The sequence below is a fragment of the Periophthalmus magnuspinnatus genome, chromosome 9 (assembly GCF_009829125.3).
Source record: "Periophthalmus magnuspinnatus isolate fPerMag1 chromosome 9, fPerMag1.2.pri, whole genome shotgun sequence".
Taxonomy (NCBI): Eukaryota; Metazoa; Chordata; class Actinopteri; order Gobiiformes; family Gobiidae; genus Periophthalmus; species Periophthalmus magnuspinnatus.
The window spans coordinates 35641377-35667530 of NC_047134.1; the positions used below are offsets into that span (position 1 = coordinate 35641377).

General features: G+C 41.6%; 2 protein-coding genes across 2 annotated transcripts; both read right to left on the reverse strand.

The window, feature by feature from the left end:
• Positions 1-786: 786 nt before the first annotated feature.
• Positions 787-7621, reverse strand: nipsnap1 (nipsnap homolog 1 (C. elegans)). Its single transcript, XM_033972918.2, has 10 exons — positions 7478-7621; positions 5061-5185; positions 4158-4203; positions 3531-3625; positions 3283-3353; positions 3078-3218; positions 1938-1969; positions 1729-1823; positions 1531-1614; positions 787-881 (listed from the first exon to the last, which is right to left on the reverse strand). The coding sequence occupies exons 1-10, from the start codon at positions 7543-7545 to the stop codon at positions 817-819; spliced, it is 822 nt and encodes a 273-aa protein (XP_033828809.1). The 5' UTR covers positions 7546-7621; the 3' UTR covers positions 787-816.
• Positions 7622-8588: 967 nt separating this feature from the next.
• lrrc74b (leucine rich repeat containing 74B) lies at positions 8589-25911 on the reverse strand. Its single transcript, XM_033972638.2, has 10 exons — positions 25542-25911; positions 24558-24738; positions 23619-23758; positions 17844-17976; positions 15462-15668; positions 12216-12325; positions 11700-11815; positions 10134-10212; positions 8843-8938; positions 8589-8765 (listed from the first exon to the last, which is right to left on the reverse strand). Exons 2-10 carry the CDS (start codon positions 24709-24711, stop codon positions 8637-8639), a joined length of 1164 nt encoding a protein of 387 aa, XP_033828529.1. The 5' UTR covers positions 24712-24738; positions 25542-25911; the 3' UTR covers positions 8589-8636.
• Positions 25912-26154: the final 243 nt, after the last annotated feature.

Consider the following 26154-nt stretch of genomic DNA (forward strand, 5'->3'; position numbering starts at 1 on the left):
TCAGACTGTCCTCAGATTGTCCTCAGATTGTCCTCAGATTGTCTTCAGATTGTCCTCCTGCAGTGATTATTTTCTGTGATTCAAAGTTTGATTTTATTTGTTGTTTTTGTTTAAAGAAGAAGCTGTGACATCACAGACAAATCTACAGACACATTTAACGTGCTCTAGGTTCTTTTTGGTTCATTTTCCACAGTGTGGCATTAATCGTGTCTTCACACAAACAGGTTACAGGTCAGGTTTGTGGAGAGGCGACCTCACTCACTGTAAGAAGGATGTTTTTAACAGGATTTTATCTTTAAATTAAACAGAACAGTTTATGGAGACAAACAAGTGGCTAATTCCACCAGAAAAGTTACATAATGCAGCTTTAATGGAATAAAAACACATGGTGCAGGTTTAACCGTCTGTGTTAGACGATTTTAATCAAACACAATCACATTTTATTCACTTTCACAATAAAAAACAAAACTTGACACGACTTTAAAATGACCTGAAGTTTTCCTCTTTCCCCTCTCCTCTCTCTCTTCTCCCCTCTCTCCTCTCGTTCCTCTCCTCGTTCCTCTCATTTTCCAGACTGTTATTGCAGAGGTGAGGTCTCTCCTCTCCCCCCTCCTCTCCTCTCTCTCCTCTCCTCTTGTTCCTCTCCTCTCTCTTCTCTCCTCTCCTTCCTCTCCTCTCTTCTCCTTTCTCCTCTCTCTCCTCTCCTCTCGTTCCTCTCCTTCCTCTCCTCTGTTATTGCAGAGGTGAGGTCTCTCCTCTCTCCTCTCCTCTCTCCTCTCTCTCCTCTCCTCTCGTTCCTCTCGTTCCTCTCCTCTGTTATTGCAGGGGTGAGGTCTTTGTGGGGATCATTATTCGAGACTCCATTCTCCTGATCAGAGGAACTGAAAGAAAAAGAAACAAACCAAACATTAAACAGATGAGAGTGTTTTTATAGATAAATGTAAAACAGAAAACACAAACAGTCATAAGACGTCATAAAAAACACTATAGTGCAACAAAACCTGCATATCAACAACAACAACAACAACCACAAAAATAACAAAAAAAATTGCGTGTGTGTTTGTCATTTATCTTCCATCATAATCTTTACAGTTGTGTTTCCTTCTTTACTTTGATAAAACTCAAACCTCTTTGTGTCTTAATGTTTCTTTCTCAAATCTGAACTTCATGTTGTAAATGTTGATGTTTGCAAAAAAAAAAAAAAGGAAAAAAAAAAAAAAGTACCAAAAATATCACAGCTTTTTTTTTTTTTTTTAAATACATCTTTACAACATTCATGCTATTTGAGTTACTATGATAAAGGTAATAATGGTACGACAAGAGTTTCATTTTATTACAAACTCTTTAGTGTTGATCAGATTCACACTGTGATGTCACTGTGTTACCTGTTTATATGACACATGTGTATGATACACCTGTAAACACGTCTCACCCGTGTGGGACATGTGACGTCTCACCCGTGTAGGACATGTCTTACCTGTTTATATGACCGTGTATGATACAGTAAATAAACCTGTAAACACGTCTCACCCGTGTAGGAGACGCTGGCGTCCCATCCCTCCTTCTGCCACGCTGAATTCCTCGTCTCTTCTCGTGACTGCAGATTTTCATAGGCTGAAAAAAATCCAAGTTTAAATGAATGGATTGTGTCCTCAAAATGTCTCAGAATGTCCTCAAAATGTTTTAAAATGTCCTCAGATGTCTTAAAATGTCCTCAGATGTCCTCACCCCACAGATGATGGACGACATAGAGGTGTCCGATCTGAGAGAAGAATCCTCCCACGGCCTCGTTGTTTTCTTGTCTGTATTTAATGGCTCTGGCCCTGTTTGGATCAAAGTCACTGTGTCATTTATAAACTGTTTATTAGTTTAAGGTTTTTAATGTTTTAATGTTTTAATGTTTTAATGTTTTAATGTTTTAATGTTTTCATTCGTACCAGTGGTTTCCCCATTCAATCATGGTCCCGGGCTGAAAGACACGTCCAGAATCAGGACAACAGGGTTTTAAATCATGAAAAAACACAATGAGAAACAAAGTTCAAAGGTCGACTTGAGTTTGAGAAACTTTTACATTTAGAGGCTGAATATTTATTTATTTTATATTTATCATTTATATTTAATATTTTATGTGTGAAGTTTGTAACAACTGGAGGATTTGTGTCATTTTTATGTAATAAGTTCAGATTTGAGCTGTGGAGAGTTTAGTCAATAATTATTGGTGCATTCAGTGATTTATTTTCTTGTCTTGTTTAATCCTGGGTTAGTCTTGTTTTAGTCCTGCTCTAGTCCTGCTCTAGTCCTGGTCTAGTCCTGGTTTAGTCCTGGTTTAGTCTTGGTTTAGTCCTGGTTTATGGCTCTGATGCCTCATTTGGCACTAACCTGTGGGAGATGTAGTAGTATTTGTAATAGTAAGTGTAGTAGTACGTGTAGTAGTACTTGTAGTAGTACGTGTAGTAGTATTTGTAGTACTATAATCTACACACGCCTTTGCTTCATAAACAAAAGTCACAGATGTGAGGTGCATTTTTTGTGAAATATTTAAACAGAAATGTGCTCAGAGGTTTAACATTAGGACACATTATGAAGCATTTTCACATTTTATTATATATATGTATATATATATATATATATATATATATATATATATATATATATATATATATATATATATATATATATATAATTTTATTTTATTTTTATTTTTATTTTTTTACGGTGAACTCATTATTAAACTTTTGCAATTCTTCAAACATATACATCACAGTATTATGAATAATTAGATTTATTGCCCATTTCTAATATTTAAATACAAACACAAAACTGAAACGATCGTCTGCTGTGAAATGGAAATAAAGTTTAGGGCAGACGTGACACTTGTGTCGACGTGTGGAGACTGTGCAACACATTTTTATTACCACACGACAAATAAACATTTGGACTTTATTTGTCCGGTGGTATTAAAGTCTTTTCATTATTTTGTGTTATTTTTTCACCTTTAAACTCGTTAAAGTTTGACACAAACGTTCAGGATCAGGATCGATGTATAAATCTGTAAAAGTGTAAAAATGCTCCGTTACCTTTAAATGATACGTTCTCATTTCATAAACGTTGGGTCCGGGTCTGGGCAGCGGTTCGTTCCAGAAACTGAATTCTAACAGAAGCTGATTTCTCCTGGAGTTCAGCATCGTCGCTCGTTCTTTCCTAAACTCCAAATACTCCTGAAGAAGAGAAACACAAACGTGACTCTGCTGTTAAACGCCTCAGTGTTGATGAAACTCTCACCTTGTTCTTCTTCAGTTTCTCCAGACACTGGGTCAGAGCTGGATACCCCCCTCTGTATCTCCACAGATGCACTGCACACACAGACCAGCAGGTGTCGCTGTTGGATCACAGGAGGATGGGACGGAGCTGTTTCTACTGTATTTGTCTCCAGGTTTTTGTGGTTTATGACTCGTTTTCTTTCATATTTTTAAATTACTTGATCATTTTCTGTTTAAACTTCAGCGTTTTCCTCAGAGCTCCACACTCACCCGCCTGATCCTGCTCCCCGTACCAAGTGTTCCAGCTGCCCACCACCTCGCACGGATAATCCTCGTCATGATGGAGTTTACTCTGCACCTCTGCCCTGTGAAAAGTCCACATTAAAGCTGCACTGTGGCACTTTTCAGGTGTATGTGTCCCACCTGCTGCTTTACCTGGATTATTACATTAAACTCCGTCACAGCACTAAGTTTATTCATTCACTTTTCAAAAATAAAACAATAAAAACACCTGCGATTTAAAAAAACGCCAGATAGACGGACAGTTAATGCCATATGGTGGAACATTCCAGTGGACAGACGTCTCCAGAAGTTCCACATTGAGCCTTTAAGAGTAAACAAATGCTCTGTTTGCACGTCATTATCAGAAAACAACTTAAGCAAACACATTTTCTGCAGCATGTGATTTATTTTCCATTTCTCAATTTAACGCGTAATTGAGCAGGATTTTGCAAGACGAGCGAAACAGTGAAACGTTTGTCTCAATAAACGACAAAACTAAGAACAAGTGTCTTTCTTTTCCCTTAGGAGAGCTGTGAGTCAGTTCAAATAGAAAATGTGAATGAAATATGACTAATTTGTGAGAAGAAGTGAGTGAACATTAGCAGCAGCACTTACTCCAGACTGTTGTACGCTTCCAGCCTCTCGGGTTTGACGTTATGAACTAAAAAGAACAGACAAAGTGAAGACACATTCCTCCACAAAGTAATTTCACACCGAGCTTCAACAAAGGCTTCCACTGATTTGGCTTCATGGCTCTTAGGCTGAGCTCGAATTGAAATCAGTGTCATGATGTGGAGAAAAGATCAAAGCTGAGACGAGGAACAAACCACACGACAATGAAAACGCACTTTAACTCCAAGAAAACGCACTTTAACTCCAAGAAAACGCACTTTAACTCCAAGAAAACGCACTTTAACTCTAAGAAAACGCACTTTAACTCCAAGAAAACGCACTTTAACTCTAAGAAAACACACTTTAACTCTAAGAAAATGCACTTTAACTCTAAGAAAACACACTTTAACTCCAAGAAAACGCACTTAACTCTAAGAAAACGCACTTTAACTCCAAGAAAACGCACTTTAACTCTAAGAAAACACACTTTAACTCTAAGAAAACGAACTTCAACTTCAAGAAAAGGCACTTTAACTCTAAGAAAACGCACTTTAACTCTAAGAAAACGCACTTTAACTCTAAGAAAACGCACTTTAACTTCAAGAAAACGCACTTTAACTCTAAGAAAATGCACTTTAACTCTAAGAAAATGCACTTTAACTCCAAGAAAACGCACTTTAACTCCAAGAAAACGCACTTTAACTCTAAGAAAACGCACTTTAACTCTAAGAAAACGCACTTTAACTCTAAGAAAACGCACTTTAACTTCAAGAAAACGCACTTCAACTCTAAGAAAACGCACTTTAACTCTAAGAAAGTGCTCATGTCACCATGAGCGTCTCCAGGTTGAATTTCTTGATAATATAAAAATGTAAACAAATACTTTGAATCTAAAAAGTTCCGTACACTGTATTTTGTAGAGGCTGCTGGTTTCTCTCTTCGACAGGAGGTTGGAGTGAGCATCTTTTCTACTTTCCACTTTATGAACAAACACAGAACGGAACCAACCTCTGTCGTCCTCCGAAAAACACCTGCGGAAAAAAGAGAAGAAACGAGAAGAAACGAGTCAAACACAGACGAGTCAAACACAGACGAGTCAGACGCAGACGAGTCAAACACAGACGAGTCAAACACAGACAAGTCAAACAGACGACTCAAACACAGACGAGTCAAACACAGACGAGTCGGACACAGACGACTCAAACACAGACGAGTCAAACGCAGACGAGTCAAACACAGACGAGTCAAACGCAGACGAGTCAAACACAGACGAGTCAGACGCAGACGAGTCAAACGCAGACGAGTCAGACACAGACAAGTCAAACAGACGACTCAAACACAGACGAGTCAAACACAGACGAGTCAGACACAGATGAGTCAAACGCAGACGAGTCAAACACAGACGAGTCAAACACAGACGAGTCAAACACAGACAAGTCAAACAGACGACTCAAACACAGACGAGTCAAACACAGACGAGTCGGACACAGACGACTCAAACACAGACGAGTCAAACGCAGACGAGTCAAACACAGACGAGTCAAACGCAGACGAGTCAAACACAGACGAGTCAAACGCAGACGAGTCAAAGACAGACGAGTCAGCTGTTTAAATGATCATATTTGTCTCTTAGTCGCGTTTCATTCGACCCTAAACTCTGATGTTTGAGTTTGTGTTCACTTTCTGGCTGAAGCTTCATTTCCATCAGACATTATGTAAAAACTGTTGCCTTGGATTCAGAAAACACTTCATCAACAGTTTATGAAAATGGGAGTCGCCCTGAAGCTCCCTGTGATTGACAGGTGTGACTGACAGGCGCATGAGCCAATCAGGGACGAGCGCGGTCCGTCTGCTTCAGAAATAACAAAAGGGACAAAATATGACAGTGGATTTCTGCAGAATCAATGGACTAAACTCTTAAACATCCAGATAAAGTTGATTTTGTTTCTAAATCCTGGGCCAATGAGCTGCTTCGTCTCACCCGAGTCACTGAAGATCACAGATCTGATTGGACGATCACGTTAGAGACGCAGCAAAGAGGAACTGATTCAGACGGATAGAAACATGTAGAAAAAATGCACCAAGACACCATGGATTTAATAAAAACGGGTCTTTTTTAAACTAAATACGACACAAAATGACAAAGTGCGACGTCATTAGAGTCACACACAAAGACACGACGAGGAAATACTTTAAATTAATTAGAGGGACATTTTTGATTAGATTTTCTTAATATTTTTCATCATTAGAGGTGTGAACTCTGTGATATGAACGCACACACACACACACACACACACACACCCACACCCCACACACACACACACACACACACATCTGTTATCTTCTTATTACTAAAGGACATTATTTGCTTTAAAACTTTCAAGGTCATTGGCACCTCTTTTTAATAACGTCGTGTGCCAATAGCTTTATTTGGAAAGTGCTAATTAGATTTTTTTTCTACCCGAGGGAAAAAGATCCCCCGGAGTCTTATGAAGCTGTTATTATTGGCCAAAACCCCGTTCTGATAAGAGCCACAGAGTCACAATGTGGTGGCAAAGATAAGTCGTGACGGGCTTTACTACGGCGAGCTGCAGCGGACAAAGTTCAGAGCTCAGCAAATGATTAAAGCTGCTTTTTAGAACGTACTTAAGGCGTCTTCCACAGAGTCACATGACGCTGAGGAGTGGACTCATGGTCTGGGATAAACTCAGGGAAAAAATACTTTAGGACAAACTAGTGCCGCGTACAAATACACAGTGGAGTTTTATGGTGTGCTGTGTATTGTACTCCACTGTATTCACTGGATTCACCATCGGTTTGTCTCCATGGCAACCGCTCACTTGAAATATCCCAGTGTGTTTCATTTCATTCACAAATACTGAGCATTTCTTAAACTGCTTTCTTGAAAAACCTGCATTCTACTGTGCACAGGCTCACCTCTCCACAGCTCTGACTTATAACTCAGCCTGTCGTGTTAAATGCCACACAAGAACACTCCAGGCAAGGTCTCCATGGAGATGCCCACCTCTAGAAAAGTGACATAGTGCGTCTTTAAGTTGAAGAAGACAAAACAGGTGAGAGGAACGGCCCAGACACAAAACAGTTTAGGTTATGGAGGAATCTACTAAACTTTTTCTTAGAACAGAGTAAACTCAGGTAAAATAACCTGTTTTTGTGTTTGTTTACTTTTCTAACACACTCACACACACACACACATCCGGGTACAAACAGTTACACAAACCTACTTGAGTTTAAACACAAAGCTGAGCTGTGGCTTGTGCTGAGGAAACACTTTTACGCACAGACCTGAGGATCAAACTCACCGCGCGTCATGGCGACACTTCACCAAAGTCCTGCACAGTCCAGGCCGCGCGCAGAACCTCGTCGCCATGTTTCCCTCTGGAGTAAAACGTTTCGTCTTCTCCACATGTGTCTGAGTTAATGTTTACCTCCTTATCAGTGAAGGTTTGGCTAATCACAAGAGAGAGCACGCGCTGGAGGTTTAAACAAACACGTGTCCATTACGCACGTTACGCACGGGCTTTACGCACAGACTTTACGCACAGACTTTTGATTTGATGTCATAAATTATTGAGTTTAATACATTTTCAAGTGAATTAATACTTTATGGTGCAGGTGTATGGGCTTTTAAATTGTAATATGTTTGTACCTGTTACTATTTCAATCTGCGCGTTTTATGAATGACAATTTCTATATTAATAAAACATTAAAGATAATTGTGTAACAGCTTAAATGTCCTTCTTTACTTCTCCAGAGGCTGCACTAGCACTGATTAAAGATGGCTGCAGGGGCTGGGGTTTCAGTAGTGCGGATTTAGATCAGAGAGATTCCATTTTAGCTTTGAAACTGGCAACAGAAAAGAGACTCGTGTGAGGCTCATTCTGCTTCTTATTGGAGATGAAGATTGAAGAAGTGTCTTGGACGAGCAGCAAAACGTCTTCACCCCTTCAACGATTTGTCCAGTTTTTGTTTTGCGATGGATCAGACTGAGGGATTACACAGATATTACACAGACATCTTTGATATTAATAGATAAATATGTTGTTTGTCACATCGGGGAACACAGATAAGTCAAGTTTATGAAATTTAAAATGTAAATTGGTTATAAACAGTTCACTTCTGATCAGCTGCTCACTGCTCTTTCGAGGTCTTCTCTCTCGCTCTGGTCATGTGGTACTTAAATCCTTTTTGTGCAGCCCACTTTCAGTTCTTTTCATACACAATGTGGTGCTCTTTGATCCTCTCCATCACTCTACCCACTGCCATTATGTAACAGCAAATCATATCATAACTAAAAAGACTCACTCAATGTTTTGCTTGTTCGATAACCTCGGCTAAAAGTGCGCGGGATTATTCTCCAGCAGCAAATCCATTATGTTGACAAGTAAGTGACAACTCAGCACTCGACAGGATCAGTTTGCATGTTTAATTTTGAGTCACATCCTACAGTTTCTTTGGCGATCAAGAAGTTTTGTCACTTTTAACACGGCAAAATGCAGCAAATTTCCTTCCACGTTTTACTACAAGAACTGGAAATGTGTCTCGCATTGACTCCAACAGATCTTCAAAGTCCTGGTTCACGAAAATGTCCTGGAAGAAACAGAACAAGACACAAGTTGAGAAGTTGTGTTGTGTTTTATGTGAGATACAGTTTGAATAGTCGTCACCGAAAGGTCCAATAACTCCACGGCTGAGTCTTTGTTGTCGGAAATTGACTTGAGGAGACCGTAGCAGCCGGCGTTCTGGATGGGGTTCCTTCCCACCTGATAAATTAAAACACAAAAACACGTCACAGTCGACAGAACGCAGCTTGGTTTGTTTTGTGTGGGTGTAATAATCCAAAGTGGAAGAAGTACGACGTTTTGTTAAGTAAAAGTAAAGATACCAGAGCAAAAAACACTCCAATAAAAGTAAAATGATCACATGATTAAAGAAAAACTATAGTAATATTAAAGTAGCTGTTCAAAAGTATAAAGTTAAAGTATTTGGTGTTTTGAGTCTCATGAAGCTTCAGATCTGCTGATTTTGATTCAGATTTGAGCTGAATTTTGTTCAATAGAATCAACTGAATTCATATTTTTCCAGCTGTTTTCCTCCATGTTCTTCCTCTTCTCCGGGGGCGGGTCAAGGGGGCATCAGTCTAAGGGAGACACAGACTTCCCTCACCCCAGACATGTCCTCCAGCTCCTCCGGTGGGACCCCAGGGCGCTCCCAGGACAGCCCAGTGTGTCCTGGGTCTTCCTCCTGGTGGGACATGCCCAGAACACCTCCCTCATATTTTCCCGCTGTTTTTACTTGTATATTTGACTGTATTATACTCAGATATGTGAGTATTATGTCACTTATAGAGTTATAGCGTGTTTAAGGTGACCAGACGTCCCTGTTGACCCGGGACAGTCCCAGGTTTGACCCCTGTGTCCTCTGTCCCAGCAGATTTATCCAAAAACAGTGATTTGCTGCAGTTTTATAGAACAAATGTCCCTATTTTTGACCAATTTAAACCCACCAACAGTAAAAAGGTGAATATATTGTCATTTGTTTGGCTAAAATACAGAAAACTGAGCTTGTACTGTTGTGCTACATAAATAAATGTGACATACAGACTCTGATACACAGAGAATGGACAATGTTACGCTGCATTTTCACTGTTTTATTTATACAAACTATCTCAACCGAGGTGTGTCCCAGCTTTTAATTTGAAAATCTCTTCACTATACTCTTTTAATTTGAAAGACATCAATAAAATCATGGCATATCCTGCATATTTATCCAATGCAGTAAACACAAAACTAACACTGAGTTTAATATCTCTCGTCTCAAGGTTTGGATGAAGAAGCCTTTAAAAGAACACTCTGCTGTTGATTTTAAAAGAATACAGTGGTACATTTTGATCTCATTTTCCCGCTGATGCTCCCTGTCGCTTGTGTTGCCAGAACCAATCTCCTTTGAGCAGCTTACGTTCAGGGATTTGATGGTCTTGTTTGCTCTGAGGCCCACGGCGAGGCGGATGACTCCTTCAGGGGGGATGCGGTTGTTACTGTGGCAAAGAAAAAACAATAAATATGACTAAAAAAAGGGCGCTGAGGTGTGATGGAAGTAATCACAGAGTGTTACACTGTCTAAGGCCCATCTGTCTGTAGTAGATCAAACCCACAGCCTGTTTTTGACACAGATAAAGCTGTTTATGGAGAACTGCATCTCCACAAACACAGTTATAGTCCTACAGAAACAAGTTCAGAATAATAAGGTACTTTCCCTCTGCATTTGACCCATCAGACCCAGTTAGGGGCAGTGAGCGCCTCAGTGTCACACAGCTGGGTCGGGAGTACCTCAGCTCGAGGGTCTGACATATTCTGCATGTGTGGGTTTGATGGGGAAACCGGAGAGACACAGAAACATGTAACCAGCACAGAAGAGCCTGGACCTCTCCAGAGTTAAGCTCCAGAGCTGAACCTTTTTACTGTGAAGCGGCCATTTTGTTGGAACCTTGTTGTTGTGAGGTGCGAGTGCTAATGCTGCTGGTGTGCACCTGTATTTTAATTCATATTATTTGGTAAAACAAAAATAATATAATAAAACATTTAGCAAACATGTTCTGAATCAGGAGTCTCCAAACTATGGCCCGGGGGCCAAATGTGGCCCTCACACCAGTTTTTATCGGCCCTCAGGCTGAACCGGCCCAACCGATCATAAGCAGAACAACAGTAAAATAAACAAATTTACCACTTTAACCTCAAACATCACAGTGTGACACAGACCTAAATGAATGTGTTTAATTAACACACAGGGCTGTGTCAGACTGTGTAAAGCAGCGCACTGCACTGAACACCGTCTGTGTCCTCCACTTTGCACTGAACACCGTCTGTGTCCTCCACTTTGCACTGAACACCGTCTGTGTCCTCCACTTTGCACTGAACACCGTCTGTGTCCTCCACTTTGCACTGAACACCGTCTGTGTCCTCCACTTTGCACTGAACACCGTCTGTGTCCTCCACTTTGCACTGAACACCGTCTGTGTCCTCCACTTTGTACTGAACACCGTCTGTGTCCTCCACTTTGCACTGAACACCGTCTGTGTCCTCAGCTTTGAACATGTTTTGAGACGTGGCCCTCGATGGGCTCCTCTGTCCTACATGGTGTAAATCTTTTACATATAAAGTGTTGAATTAATGAATGGATTTGTTCAGCTCCTCTGACGACACAAAGATAAACTACTGTACACTACACAATAATGAACACTTTCATAACAGACAAAGTGGGTGGAGTGTCTTATCTAAAGACACAACAACAGTTTTTGTCACTGGCGCCCCCCAGTGGCTCCTGGTTCTCAGAGGTCGTCCATCCACATCCTGACCCGGCCCGGCCCGGCTCAGCATCTGACCAGACCAGACTCTGACACGGTGAGACAAAATACTGCTAAAAACATGTTCAGTTTTGTAATTCTGTGATAAATGTCTGGCATGAATAAACTTGGAGCTGACGTGTCTTTATCGCCTGAAGAGCTGATCCTCAAACTCCTCGTACCTGATGTCCAGCTCCTCTAAAACACTGTTCTCCTTCAGCGCCTGCCCCAGGGCCACGGCTCCTTCTTTGCCCAAACCGTTGAAGGACAGGTCCACTGATCTGAGGAAAATGTTTCCCTGGAACACACAGTTGAGTAAGATTCAGCTGACCAGGCTCGACCACCTTGACAAAGCAATAACAAATTATGTGAAAAAAAAGGAACTCAAAAGGTTAAAGAGAAAGAGCAGAGGAGCGATTATCCCGTGAAAGTGGTGAAATTTGACAAGAAAAATGGCTACTGTATTATCTGTCATTTTCTAGGTGCAATTAGAGCGAGGGCATTACACCAAATTATAAGAGACACGACCTGCCAGGCCAAGAGCACTTCTGCATCAGCGTGAAAAGGAAAATAGATTTTGCATTCTAACGCTCAGAGATGCCGCGTCGGGTTTGTGTAACAGAGACACACACTGCAGAATCTCCAATGTACGTCTTATTTTTGTAGATGAAATATGCTGTGATTTGGCAGAGTCTTACCGCGAGGCCATTGGCTAACATCACGGCTCCTCTGCCTCGGATGCAGTTCCAGGACAGATCCAGACGTCTCAGTCCTGTGTTCTCAGACAGTCCGTCTCTGAGGTGATGCCCTGAAACAAACAGAAATAGAAACAGCGCTGAGGGTCCGCGGGGTTAAGTCAGACCCTTGGATCTCGTCCATAACAGTGATCGACTGTGTTCAGCTCTGAGGCTGCCCCTGCTCACCCCGCGCAGTTTGAGAGACACTTAGGAACTTGTTTTTGCATCTTTTTCATGGAAGAGATGTTTTTAGATTCATCTTATTGTTTTTTGTTTCTGTTTTTGTCCAGGGAGTTTTGAGTCGCCCTCACGGCCTCGTTTCTGTCTCTGAAGCGGTGAATATGTGACAGAAGAGCTTCACTTTACAGTTTGTGCTGTGCATATGTTCAGATTCACAGCATTTTGTCCAAGAGAAGTGCAACAGGAAACAGGAGTAAGAGGAGTGAGAGGAGTAAGAGGAGTAAGAGGAGTAAAAGGGGTAAGAGGGGTAACAGGGGTAATGGGGTAATGGGGTAATGGGGTGTCTTTCCTCTGTAAATGGGTGTGTTTTTTCTCTGTGTTTTCTTGTGTTGTTGCAGATGGGGAGGGGCTTGTAGTTTAAAAACCCTGTGACCCTTGTCCCTCACTCTCTCACAAACTCACTCACACTCTCAAACACGACGCCCCGATGACAGCTGGACCCTCCTCCTCCACCCGCCTGATCCTCCTCCGCCCCCCTCCCTCCTCCTCGCCTGGCCTCTCACTCTCTCACACTGTCCCTCACTCTCTCACTCTCTCTCTCACACACTCTCTCACTCTCTCACACTGTCCCTCACTCTCTCACTCTCTCTCTCACACACTCTCTCTCTCTCTCACACTCTCACACACTGTCCGTCTCTCTCTCACACTGTCTCACTCTCTCTCACTCTCTCACACTCTGCCTCCCTGCTCGTCCCGTCAGTAGGCAGCAGCTCGTCTCACCTGTAGGACGCTCTGTCAGGTTAAATTAAATATTGATACTAGCCCTGGTTTTGATCGCTCTGACTGAAACAGTTATTGATTAGTTATTGAAAATGCTCTGACACCTTCACAGGGTCCAGGACGTGCCAGGACCTTTCAGCCGCTCTGTGGGACACTGGGACACGTCGGGGACGGGGCTGGTCCCACCATAAGACTAGACTCAGGACAAGGCCCCAAAGCCCAAAAACAACTGTACCATTTTTAACTAAACAACTAAAATGATTCTAATAAAACCACTGAACCTGAAGTGTGTCCACAGTGCCCTGTGATCCATTACCTGCTGTCACCTTTAGGGGGCGCCGTACACATCAGTCTGCTGAGCCAGTGCAGTGATATTATTTGATTTTTGTTGAGTAATTGAGGTAAGATGCTTCTCTAACTCAGTGTTTATGTTCAGATATCGACGTCTCTTAGTCCAGGACTTCACAAAAAGACTCGTTTGTGTTGTTCTATGTTTGTGTTGTTCTATGTTTGTGTGTTCTGTGTTTGTGTGTTCTGTGTTTGTGTGTTCTGTGTTTGTGTGTTCTGTGTTTGTGTGTTCTATGTTTGTGTTGTTCTATGTTTGTGTGTTCTGTGTTTGTGTGTTCTGTGTTTGTGTGTTCTGTGTTTGTGTGTTTGTGTGTTTGTGTTGTTCTGTGTTTGTGTTGTTCTATGTTTGTGTGTTCTGTGTTTGTGTGTTCTGTGTTTGTGTGTTCTGTGTTTGTGTGTTTGTGTGTTTGTGTTGTTCTGTGTTTGTGTTCTGTGTAGTGTGTTTGAGAGCAGAGGGCACTTGAGTGTGTCCTGTGGTATTCATACGCTGCAGTGCTCTATATGGAGATGAGTCACGTTTGGTAATGTCCTCTTCTCCACACACATATTTATTTTTAATTACGACCATCAGACGCCTGGTGAATTTGGAGTTGATCATTTCCCCGTGAGCCGCCGTCACATCCGACAGTACGAGGCTCTTAATGTGGACGATAATATTGACCTTTGAATGCCACAGTCTGTCACACGGGGTCAGTCGATGCCTTTATTACTTGATTATGGCTCTAAAACGCTGCAGGTCTGTGTGCGATCTGATCATGAAAGAACAGAAACAAGTTTGTCATTTACAATCATCCACTAATGGCTCAGAAATCAAGAAAAAAAAACACTCAGAGCCAACGGTCACAGGAATTATGCCCCGACGCTGGGTTTGACGCAGTTTTTATGCAGTATTTTATGCAGTATTTATGCAGTTTTTATGCAGTTTTTATGCAATTTTTATGCAGTTTTTTTTTGTAGTTTTTATGCAGTTTTTTATGCATTTTGTTAATGCAGTATTTGTGCAGTTTTTAATGCAGTTTTTTATGCAGTATTTTTATGCAGTTTTTTATGCATTTTTTATGCAGTTTTTTATGTATATTTGTGGCGTTGATGGGGCGTCGTCACAGTAGAAAGTTTATCCACTGATCTGAAGGTCGGTGGTTTGAATTCCAGCTCCCAAAGGTGAATGTTGACCTTGGGCAAGACACTTCTCAGCACTTCTGTGAATGTGTGTGTGTGACGGGGTGTGTGTGACTGTGTGTGTGTGTGAAGGGGTGTGTGTGAATGTGTGTGTGTGTGTGTGAATGTGTACTACAGAAAATACCAGTACAAACAGCAGTAAGTACCACGGAAAGTACCAGTAATTACCAGTATATACTGCAGTAAGTACAGTACTAGTACCAGTACTTATTAGTGCAAGTATCACTTCTGTACCACTATAAGTACTGCTGTAAGTACCACAAAGTACCAGTATTAGTTATACAGTATGTATCAGTAAGTATCAGCATAAGTACCTGCCAAAGTACTACCAGAAGTACCATAGTAAGTACCACAGTAAGTACCACAGTAATCACCAGTCAAGTATCTACAAACTACCACAGTATGTGCTGGTAAGTCCTGGACTGTATTTTAAAGTACTACCATAAGTATTTTAAGGCTCTGAAGGACCTGGGGGTCTCTGTGGTCCCATGTGCGTCAACATCAGTCAACACTTCAGACCAACCAACACGTCCCTCAGGTCGTGTGTCACGTCCCTCAGGTTGCGTCACGTCCCTCAGGTCGTGTGTCACGTCCCTCAGGTCGTGTGTCACGTCCCTCAGGTCGTGTGTCACGTCCCTCAGGTCGTGTGTCACGTCCCTCAGGTCGTGTGTCACGTCCCTCAAGTTGTGTGTCACGTCCCTCAGGTCATGTGTCACGTACCTGCTGCGTCCCCCAGGTCGTTGTGGCTCAGGTCCAGATGCTGCAGTTTGCTGTTGGTGACCAGAGCTGCAGTCAGGTCATCTGCGGCGAGGTCCGTGATGCCGTTATTGGACAAACGGAGGTGAGTCAGGGTGTTGTTCTCCTTCAACATACGGGACATGGCACATGCCCCCTCGTCCCCCAGCCCGTTATGAGACACGTCCACGTCTGCACGTGGACACAGAGTGGACACAGAGTGGACACAGAGTGGACACACAGAGGACACAGTGGACACACAGAGTGGACACAGAGTGGACACAGAGTGGACACACAGAGGACACAGTGGACACACAGAGTGGACACACAGAGTGGACACAGAGTGGACACACAGAGGACACAGTGGACACACAGAGTGGACACACAGAGTGGACACAGAGTGGACACAGAGTGAACACACAGAGTGGACACACAGAGGACACAGTGGACACAGAGTGGACACACAGAGGACACAGTGGACACAGAGTGGACACACAGAGTGGACACACAGAGTGGACACAGAGTGGACACAGAGTGGACACAGAGTGGACGTTATGTCTCTGTGTGTGATTACAGACATTTATCCACAGACACGAGCTCAGAGCTGCAGTTTTACTCGTCTGTGTTTTATACAAATCGTTTATTAAATGGAGACGAGCAGATGAGGAAACTGAACATCGTCTTTCTGTCCTGATACCGATGTCGATACTTTGGCTGTGAGTATCTGATACTCGATATCGACTGATACCAGAGACTGAAAACAGCTTTTAAACTCAAACAGCGTGAGGTAAAACTTCATCCATGTGTTTTCTGTTATTTATCATTTAAAGCAACGACAGAACAACTTTGAAAACGTTTCCCCAACGTTTGGGCCGAGTCCTGTGAGCGACAAGTCAGGTCCTAATCAGAAACACTTTATTATTAGTCTGTAACATCTCCAAAGATCAAAATGCTCTGTTCCACCTTGTGATGTCATCAAGTGGTAGTTTTCATGTTAACTCCTCCTTTTACCTTTAGTTCAGTCGAGATAAGAGACAACTCCAGGACTGAAATGATCCAAATGATTCTATAAATGAAGGTGGAGTTTAAAAACACAGTGGAGCACTTCCTGTATCACCACATGATGACATCACAAGGTGGGACAGAGCGACTTATACTCAGATGAGACTTATATGTGAAATTATTCAAATACATAATTTCACATCTTGTTATTTTCACAGTGACGACGTTTATAACTCGTCTTTGAGATAAAATGTCTGTTCTTGGTCTCAGATTTTGTAAAATAAATTTCCCCTAAAAATGCGACATATATATTTACTTTTCTTATTATTATGCATTTTTTGGCTGGTGTATACTCCAGATCGACTTATACTCCAGATCGACTTATACTCCAGATCGACTTATACTCCAGATCGACTTATACTCCAGATCGACTTATACTCCAGATCGACTTATACTCCAGATCGACTTATACTCCAGATCGACTTATACTCCAGATCGACTTATACTCCAGATCGACTTATACTCCAGATCGACTTATACTCCGAAGCGACGCATAGTCCAGAAAATACAGTAAGAATAATTCAGTTCATGTGTGAATGGGCCACGTGTGACTCTGTGGATTCAAAAAAATTTTTATAATCCCTGAGTAAATTGTAGCTGAAAGAGTCGTATTCTGAATGAGCCGTATTCTGAATGAGCCGTATTCTGAAAGAGCCGTATTCTGAAAGAGCCGTATTCTGAATGAGCCGTATTCTGAATGAGCCGTATTCTGAATGAGCCGTATTCTGAATGAGCCGTATTCTGAAAGAGCCGTATTCTGAACGAGCCGTATTCTGAAAGAGCCGTCGTCTTTCAAGGCCAAACACGATTAGCTTTTATTAGCGACAAATCTATCACTTCAGAGAAACTTTATCCCGACATTTTGACCAGCGCCTGCGTCGTTTGGCCGTTTAGCATTGTTAGCATTGTTAGCGCTCGGTGTCAGCGTCTCTTGAGCGCCTTGTTAGCGTCTGTCCCGGCGCCCGTGCACATGCCGCGGCGTCGGCTAATAGGCCCCTGCACATGTTGAAACGTACAAATTGGCAATAAGCTCGAGAAACATTCACAACAATGGGATTATCTTAAAGCCGACGCGGCGTGTGGCAGAATGAGCCGGAATCGCTCAAATCCCCGACGCCCGAACCGATCGTTTGACAGACATTTACCACACAGACGACAGAAGCCCAGATGTTAAACCCTGCGCCGTGGCGTGTAATTGGGGTGAGAGCGGTGTGAGGTGGGAGGAAGGTGGCGCCGCTCGACACAAAGGTGACACGAGGAGGAAGACAAAACGAGTGTTCGCTTCGACGGTCGCTAAAAACCCACCTGTAATGTAACAATTCTCCTTCAGCATTTGGGCGATCGCAGCTCCGCCCCGTCCTTCCATCCAATTATCTCGCAGGTTCAGATTCAGAATTGAAGTGTTGGTTACCAGGGGAACCGCCAGTGCTTTGGTGCCCTGTAAAAAAAAAAAAGTGAAATTCTTGTGTTTGGCCGGAGACTGTTTTTGTGTCTGTATTTCAAGGTAAAAGTGGATCAGCAGAAGCAGAGACGAGACGAGACGAGACGAGACGAGAGGAGACGAGCAAATGAGACAAATGAGGAATAAACAAGACGTGTGTGGACATGTGGGACACAATCAGTGCAATATACTGCAATACAGCCTGTGTACTGTCTGTGTACTGCTGTGTACTGCTGTGTACTACTGTGTACTACTGTGTACTACTGTGTACTGCTGTGTACTGCTGTGTACTGCTGTGTACTGCTGTGTACTGTCTGTGTACTGTCTGTGTACTGCTGTGTACTACTGTATACTGCTCCAAAGAAGTTTGTGTACATGTTTGCATCCTTGAGAACACGAAAAATACTTTATCATTTATTTACTTATTTTTATGTATGTATTTATTTTTATTTCTTTTTTATTTTAATGTATGCATTTATTTTTATTTATTTTTTTATTTTTATGTATGTATTTATATTTATTTATTTATTTATTTTTATGTATGTATTTATTTTTTTTATGTATGTATTTATTTTTATATATTTATTTTTATGTATGTATTTATATTTATTTATTTTTATGTATGTATTTTTTATGTATGTATTTATTTTTATTTATTTATTTTTATGTATGTATTTATTTTTATTTATTTTTATGTATGTATTTATTTTTATTTATTTATTTTTATGTATGTATTTATTTTTATTTATTTATTTTTATGTATGTATTTATTTTTACATGTTTATTTATTTTTATGTATGTATTTATTTTTACATGTTTATTTATTTTTATGTATGTATTTATTTTTATTTATTTTTTATTTTTATTTATGTATTTATTTTTATTTATTTTTATGTATGTATTTTTTATGTATGTATTTATTTTTATTTATTTATTTTTATGTATGTATTTATTTTTATTTATTTTTATGTATGTATTTATTTTTATTTATTTATTTTTATGTATGTATTTATTTTTATTTATTTATTTTTATGTATGTATTTATTTTTACATGTTTATTTATTTTTATGTATGTATTTATTTTTATTTATTTTTTATTTTTATTTATGTATTTATTTTTATTTATTTTTATGTATGTATGTATTTATTTTTATTTATTTATTTATTTTTATGTATGTATTTATTTTTATTTATTTATTTTTATGTATGTATTTATTTTTACATATTTATTTATTTTTATGTATGTATTTATTTTTACATATTTATTTATTTTAAGCATATGTATCCAGTTCACTTAATGCACATTTCACATTTTTTTAAGCTCAAAAAGGAGTGAGATGAAGAAAACTCGCCCCTACAACATTCACTTAAAGCTACACTGTGTAACTTTCCTGGAGAAGCGTCTGCCTGATATATTCCACAGTACGGCATTAAAATAATCTGTCTCGCATTTATTCGATTCATTTATTCGATTGTTTTAAAAGAAAGCAGTGAGACGCCGTGTTTGCTCCACAGATCTGACCTGTGACTCGGCCTGAGGAGCTTAATGCTTCACGTCGCCATGGAGACGAGCCGGCGCAGACCCCACGCTATAAAAGTTACACTGGAAAACTTTAAATCTTTTCTGATTGAGAGAGAAGTCAAAGTCCAGAACGTGGATGGTCTCAGGCCGTTTCACTTTGTGTCGTCGGATTAAACTTCACCGTCGATAAACTGGAAAAAGTTGGACTCATTCTTCATAATTTGGAGAGAAGCTGAAGTCTCTCAGAGTTTGGACGGAGCGTTAGGGCACCTGCTTTTGGATCGTGAATGACTTTAAAGAAGCATGACGGAACTTTTCTGTTGATTGATCTGGAGTGTCCCGCAGTGTGGCATTAAACTGAGGACACTGTGGAGAGACGAGCTCCATCACAAGAAGAACACACTCTCTTTAGTTTATTATTATTTAACAGACAGGACATGGCGCCCGGATGTAAAGGCGAGGTGTGTGTTGTGTGTCCTGTGTTGTGTGTTATGTGTTGTGTGTTACGTGTCATGTGTTGCGTGTTGGACGATCGCCGCTGGACACTGACTTAAACCAGATTCTGAGCAGAACTGAAGAAACGGCCAAACGTTTCACTCAAATCACTTTTTTTCCAGTCGACAGAATTGAGTTTTTCTTTCTCGACGGCTCTGAAATGACCGAGGGATTACACACAAATCCTCACAAAAGTTAATTTATTTAGTGCGACGTTTCAGCCGTGTGGTTTCTTCTTCTGGTTAAAAGAACAGCCCTGAATGAAACATAAACACATAAAGATCATGTCACACTTTTTACGGAATATTGATAAACACCAGCGAAGGATGGATGTATTTATGAGTCTGAGTTTGAGTCACAAAGGCGACTCCGAGGACACACACTGCACACAGTTACATCACCGTGACAGACAGCTGAAGACGCACATGAAATCTGTTTGAATTGTGTGAGGATAATGACACCTGAGTCTGGTTAAGCAACGGATTTATCTCATTTAGACTGAAAACAGTGACAGGAGCAGCAGAGGGTTAGGTTCACTCGACTCTGGAGTTTATTAAATCAACACGAGCTGCGACGTTTACATCACAAACATGTATCAGTGAATTTAAAATCATGTATCTGAAGCAACGGAGAAGGTTATTTTATTTATACATATTACATTTGTCCCTCATTATACTGCAGTTCACCTTTTGAGATGTTTCTCGGATTTTATTAGAGCAATTTTACATGATTTTTTTATGAATGAATGAACGACCATTGTGTCGTGCGTCCTGATTGGCTGTTGGACTGTAGACCATTGTGTCGTGCGTCCTGATTGGCTGTTGGACTGTAGACCATTGTGTCGTGCGTCCTGATTGGCTGTTGGACTGTAGACCATTGTGTCGTGCGTCCTGATTGGCTGTTGGACTGTAGACCATTGTGTCGTGCGTCCTGATTGGCTGTTGGACTGTAGACCATTGTGTCGTGCGTCCTGATTGGCTGTTGGACTGTAGACCATTGTCCATCAGTCTCCTCCGTGCCGTGTCTCCTGTCCAGTACAGAATGTGTTCAGACAAATTTACATAAACGTTGGATCTCAGTGTGACTCTGAAGTGCTGTACGTTTGCGATTTGTTTTCTCCCCGACAAAACCCACAATGTCGATGAAACGTTCAGCACCGACAAAGACGCCTACGAAGGTTTGAACTTTGAGAGAGTTTAAACGAGAGAGAAATGTGAGAAAATGTTAACGCCTGTGTGAGAAAAGTGTATAAAGTGTGTGGTGAGGGGTTTTACAGACAAAAACAGAGAGAATAATGTAAAAAATAAAGACGATACTTCACAGATTTCGTCTATTGTGGATTATTTTTAGAATGTGACCCTGAGATAAACGAGGGACCAGTGTATAACGAAAATGAAGAATATTACATAAGAATATAATCAGGGACGCCAGGTGCCACAGGGGGGCGCCAGTGGCAAAAACTGCAAGACACCCACATTTCCTACTATGAAAGTGGTGTGTGTGTGAGTGTGTGAGTGTGTGTGTGAGGGTGTGTGTGTGGGGGTGTGTGGGGGGGGTGTGAGTGTGTGTGGTGGTACGAGGGGCCGATGGCATAGACTGGGAGCCTCGCCTCTGTTAGTCTGTCCCAGGGCAGCTGTGGCTTACGTCACTGAGTCAGGAGAGACTGAATCATGTCTGTGGAGCGTCTGTCCTGAAAACGTTCTATAAATCTGATGCTTTATTTGTGTTGAAATGTGAGCAGTTTGTAAAGACGTGTTGAGTTTGTCGTGTTATTGAGGAGCACGTTTACATCACAGTAATAATAATAATAATAATAATAATAAAATAATAATAATAAAATAATAATAATAATAATAATAATAATAATAATAATAATAATAATAATAATAATAATGCTCCATGCAATTCTCCAGACAGAAAAAAATACTATTTTCTGTTTGAACTTGGCTCATATCAAAGTAAAATCATCATCATTATTCCGCCTTTGCCCCTCAGCTGCTGTTTTCACCTCATTTAAATACTTTTCCCCCTTTGGTTAATTTAAAATAATGTTCTACAAAATAAAAGACATGAAATTGAATGTAAATGATGATATTTCTCTCAGTCTTTGCCTTGTATCCACCTGAGAGAGTATATCTGTGTATACACACGAGAGCGTGTATTTTTACTACTGCATATTCAATTCCATTAGTTATTAAGTGTGGACTTGATGTTGTGGTGAAACAGGTGCTGCGATTTCAGAGAAAACAAGACGAAAATAAACGTAGTACAGAAGTTAATGAGTTCTCAGAGGAAAACAACACAGCTTCTATTTGTAGTGTGGAGTTTTTGCTTCTAAACTGCGGCAGTAGACGGAGGATTTCATATGCAAATGTATACACACTCCTACGTCACACATGCTACATTTCTCAGAGAACGGGGCTATCTCCCGGAGCTTCAACTTTATTGGTCTTATTCCTGATTCCCCTCGATGTGGCGATGATGAGTGCATTTCACATCGGGGGTATGACTTGAATTAATCAGCCTCCACCGAGCAGAGAGCGGGGAGCGTCTCCTGCAGAGAGTGGAATCATTTGAGCATATTTAGCTTTGGCTTAACCTGCCTCTGACCTTTGTAAACGGCGTGTGCGTCCTGAGCTCATTATTAGCCGTCGCATTGATGCTGAAGTGTGTAAGGTGAAGAGATGGTCACACAGGCTGCGTTTCAAAGCTCTTACCACATACTTGCATTCTAATTTGGTCCAAGTGGCAGGTTATATGTGACAGCCACATGCCACCGTGTGCAATTACGGCTGTCAGCTGGATAAAGGCACATTGTCTTTAGTCCACGTCCACGTCACTGAGCTCAGCTTCTCCTGTCAAACTCCCTGCACACCTGCACTTCACACACTGTGAGACGGACGGAGGGAGGAGGTGTATCAGGACGAGTGAGGAAACGTCGAGTAAACACAAACCCTTATCCGAGGCCTCGTGGCCTTGGCCTTTCGTTGCACTGACAAAAGATCAGAGCTTTGTTAAGATCTTACTGATCACGACAGAGAAGAACAAGACAAAACGACAGTCTCAGATTAAACTCCAGGTCTCCAGCTGATGCACTTCATGCCTCGTGTCAAGATCCCAGTCTGCCCTGTGTTTTGTGCTGTTTTCTAAGGACATCCTGCTCTCGACTGTCTGATCCATCGACCTTCATTTGCACATTTCACTCTGTAAATAAACTTTAAACTGTTTCCTGAGTCTTTGGTCGCCTCAGTCGTTACGACAATCCTCTTTTTCTATATAAATAAGTTCAACACTAATAAAATAATTAGCTGAGAAATCTAAAATTTGGTTGAGAAAGACACTGAAGGAGTCCGCCCTCGTATGTGACATTACAAACATAAACAGAACCAGACCACCGCCAAGGCACTGACTTGCAACGGCAACAGCCCCCAGACCTGGACTCAGCTGTTCTCTGTATTTGCCCTGATGAACGTTAAAGGATCGTGGGTCGTACAGAACTGAACTTCACATCCCTGTAAGGCCGTGTACATGGACATTTAGCACATTTCACATTATTATTCCATGGCTGGTTTGTATTTGTCCGTGCTGCTCCGTGTGGCGTTCACAGACCCTTCGCTTGTACCTTGGGTCCCAGGCCGCGGTGCTTCATGACCAGCTCACTGTCTCTCATGTGCTGCAGGAAGTAGGAGTCTGGGACCACCCCGAGCCTCCCGCACACCTCCAGGTAACAGCGCCGTCCCGTGGGATCGTACGGAGCGTCATCTGAAACACACATGAGTCAGGAAGAAGAACACCTCAAACCGTACAGTCTGTTCTAGAGGCGCAGAGCTGACCCTGGACAGAGCGTTATCTCACACAGGTTAAAGGGGCTGTGTGGAGCTCAATGCTTTAAAAATGTTATTACAATCACATCTGAGCCTTGGTTGCAGATACGGGACACGTGCAGTTTATGGACAGGCCTCGTGTTAAAGCTCAGAACCTGTAGAAGCTGCACTAGCACTGAGTCCTGACTGCAGGTCCTGGGGTTTAGAGAGTGACCGTTCACATCAGAGAGAGAGGGATTTTAGGTTTAAAACAACTGGATTTCAGCCCTGGAACTGGTGACTCAAATGAGAGAGTGATTCTGCTTCCTGATTGGACCGTCCTCCTGAAGCCTACACGATCCAAAGTCCGTGTGTGAACATCGGTGCTTATCCCCAGCAGATGGTTTCGGTGGTTAAAAGGAAACAACACAAAGCGTGAGATGAAATCATTGAGATGCAAAACATGTGTGTGGGTAGCAGTGTTTTCATATCTCCACTCTTCTCTGGGATGATTAAGGGACTCACAAGATGGACGACTTTGAAAGAAAATGGAAACGCGCACGGGGCCGAGTTTCTGCTCATCCGGCCTCGTTGTGATTACCGTTCAAAGCCCTCGCCAAAATGTTCTACCTCTGGGCCTTGTAAAATCACAGTAAATAACAGGGGACATAAAACGGCGTCTATCAGGATCATCGCTCTCATCAAAGCTGCGTATAAACTGTTACGACACTTTTAGCTTTAATATCAAACGACTCTACCTCCCTGCTCCAAGTCTGTGTCAAAGTCTTCATCAGAGCTCAGTTCATTGCTCAGTGATGCTTCCTCTCCCCCTTCCTCCTCCTCCTCTTCTTCAGTGTGGTGGTCTGCAGCAGAGCCAGGAGCACTCCGGCTCTGTTCCTCCAGCCCACGCATGTCATCCACTGTCCCAGATGCTCTTTGCTGCTTGAAAAATGAGTAAATGAGATGTCGTGACTGAAGCGGGCTGTTGTGAACATCATACATCATCTGATCCATTTGTTGTAATAATAAGTGTAATTTACAGGATAAGGATTAAACTGTAAGTTAAGAGGAGGTTCAGAGGTGGGAGACAACGTTTCTACTGTGTTAACGTTGATTTTCAAATAATATCACATGTAGATGAGGATTTTATGAGTAGAAGTAAAAACTAGTGACCCGAGTGATTACAAATGACAGTAAAACACACAGATTTGGAGAAACTTTAGTAAAAATCTGATTATTCAAACATTAAATAATGAACAGATCCTGGTGTTTTTAAACAGTCAAAAATGACAAAAAGCTGTATGTTTATGAAGATGTAAATGTTTGGATTTTGGTAAATGGACATGTTTTTATACAGCGATTTTCCACTTTGCCACATTTACACACGACTTTATACTGAGTTCAAAGTGTCTTGCCCAAAGACACAATGACAGTTCATCTGTGGGAGCTGGAGTCGCACTGTCAACCTATGGGTCAGTGGATTTGACTCCAAGAGCGGGATTTGAACCATTAACCTTCAGATCAGTGGACGAACTCTACCAACTGAGCCACTGTCTTAATCTTTTGTCCCTCGAGTTACAAACAGATAAGTAAAACATTTACTCGAGTACTGGTACACTGCAAAATATGTTACTCAAGTAGAAGTATGGTGTCAGAAAAGTACTCTGAAAAGTACCACACACGTCTCTAGTATAAGTAAAGTAAAGTTCTCCTGTGTTCAGACTGTGCAGTTTGAGTCGTACCTGGTTCAGGAGCAGCTCCTCCACTCGTCACGTTTCACTTTAAGAACAAAACGCTCCACCTGTGACAAAACGCTCCACCTGTGACAAAACGCTCCACCTGTGACAAAACGCTCCACCTGTGACAAAACGCTCCACCTGTGACAAAACGCTCCACCTGTGACAAAACGCTCCACCTGATCCAAAATAAAACCTCTGTCCAAGTGAATCCTGCAGAACATGGACACTTCTGCCTCACTGTAGTTGTGTGTCTGCTGTTGTGTGTCTGTAGTTGTGTGTCTGTAGTTGTGTGTCTGCTGTTGTGTGTCTGTAGTTGTGTGTCTGTAGTTGTGTGTCTGCTGTTGTGTGTCTGCTGTAGTGTGTCTGTTGTTGTGTGTCTATAATTGTGCGTCTACATTGTCCTGCAGAGCCACAGCTGCACTGACCAATCACAGCTCTGCTAAAGTTTGCAGTGTTCTTTTTTGTTGACGTGTTGCCGTGGCAGCGGCGCCTCTGCTCCGCCAGCGCTCGCTCCGTGCGCCATGACAACCAGTGTTTAGAGGGACCGGCCAAGTGGAAACTAATGGACTTTTTGTGGTCATGTAAATAAACTGACCTCATGAGATTCTCTTGAGCT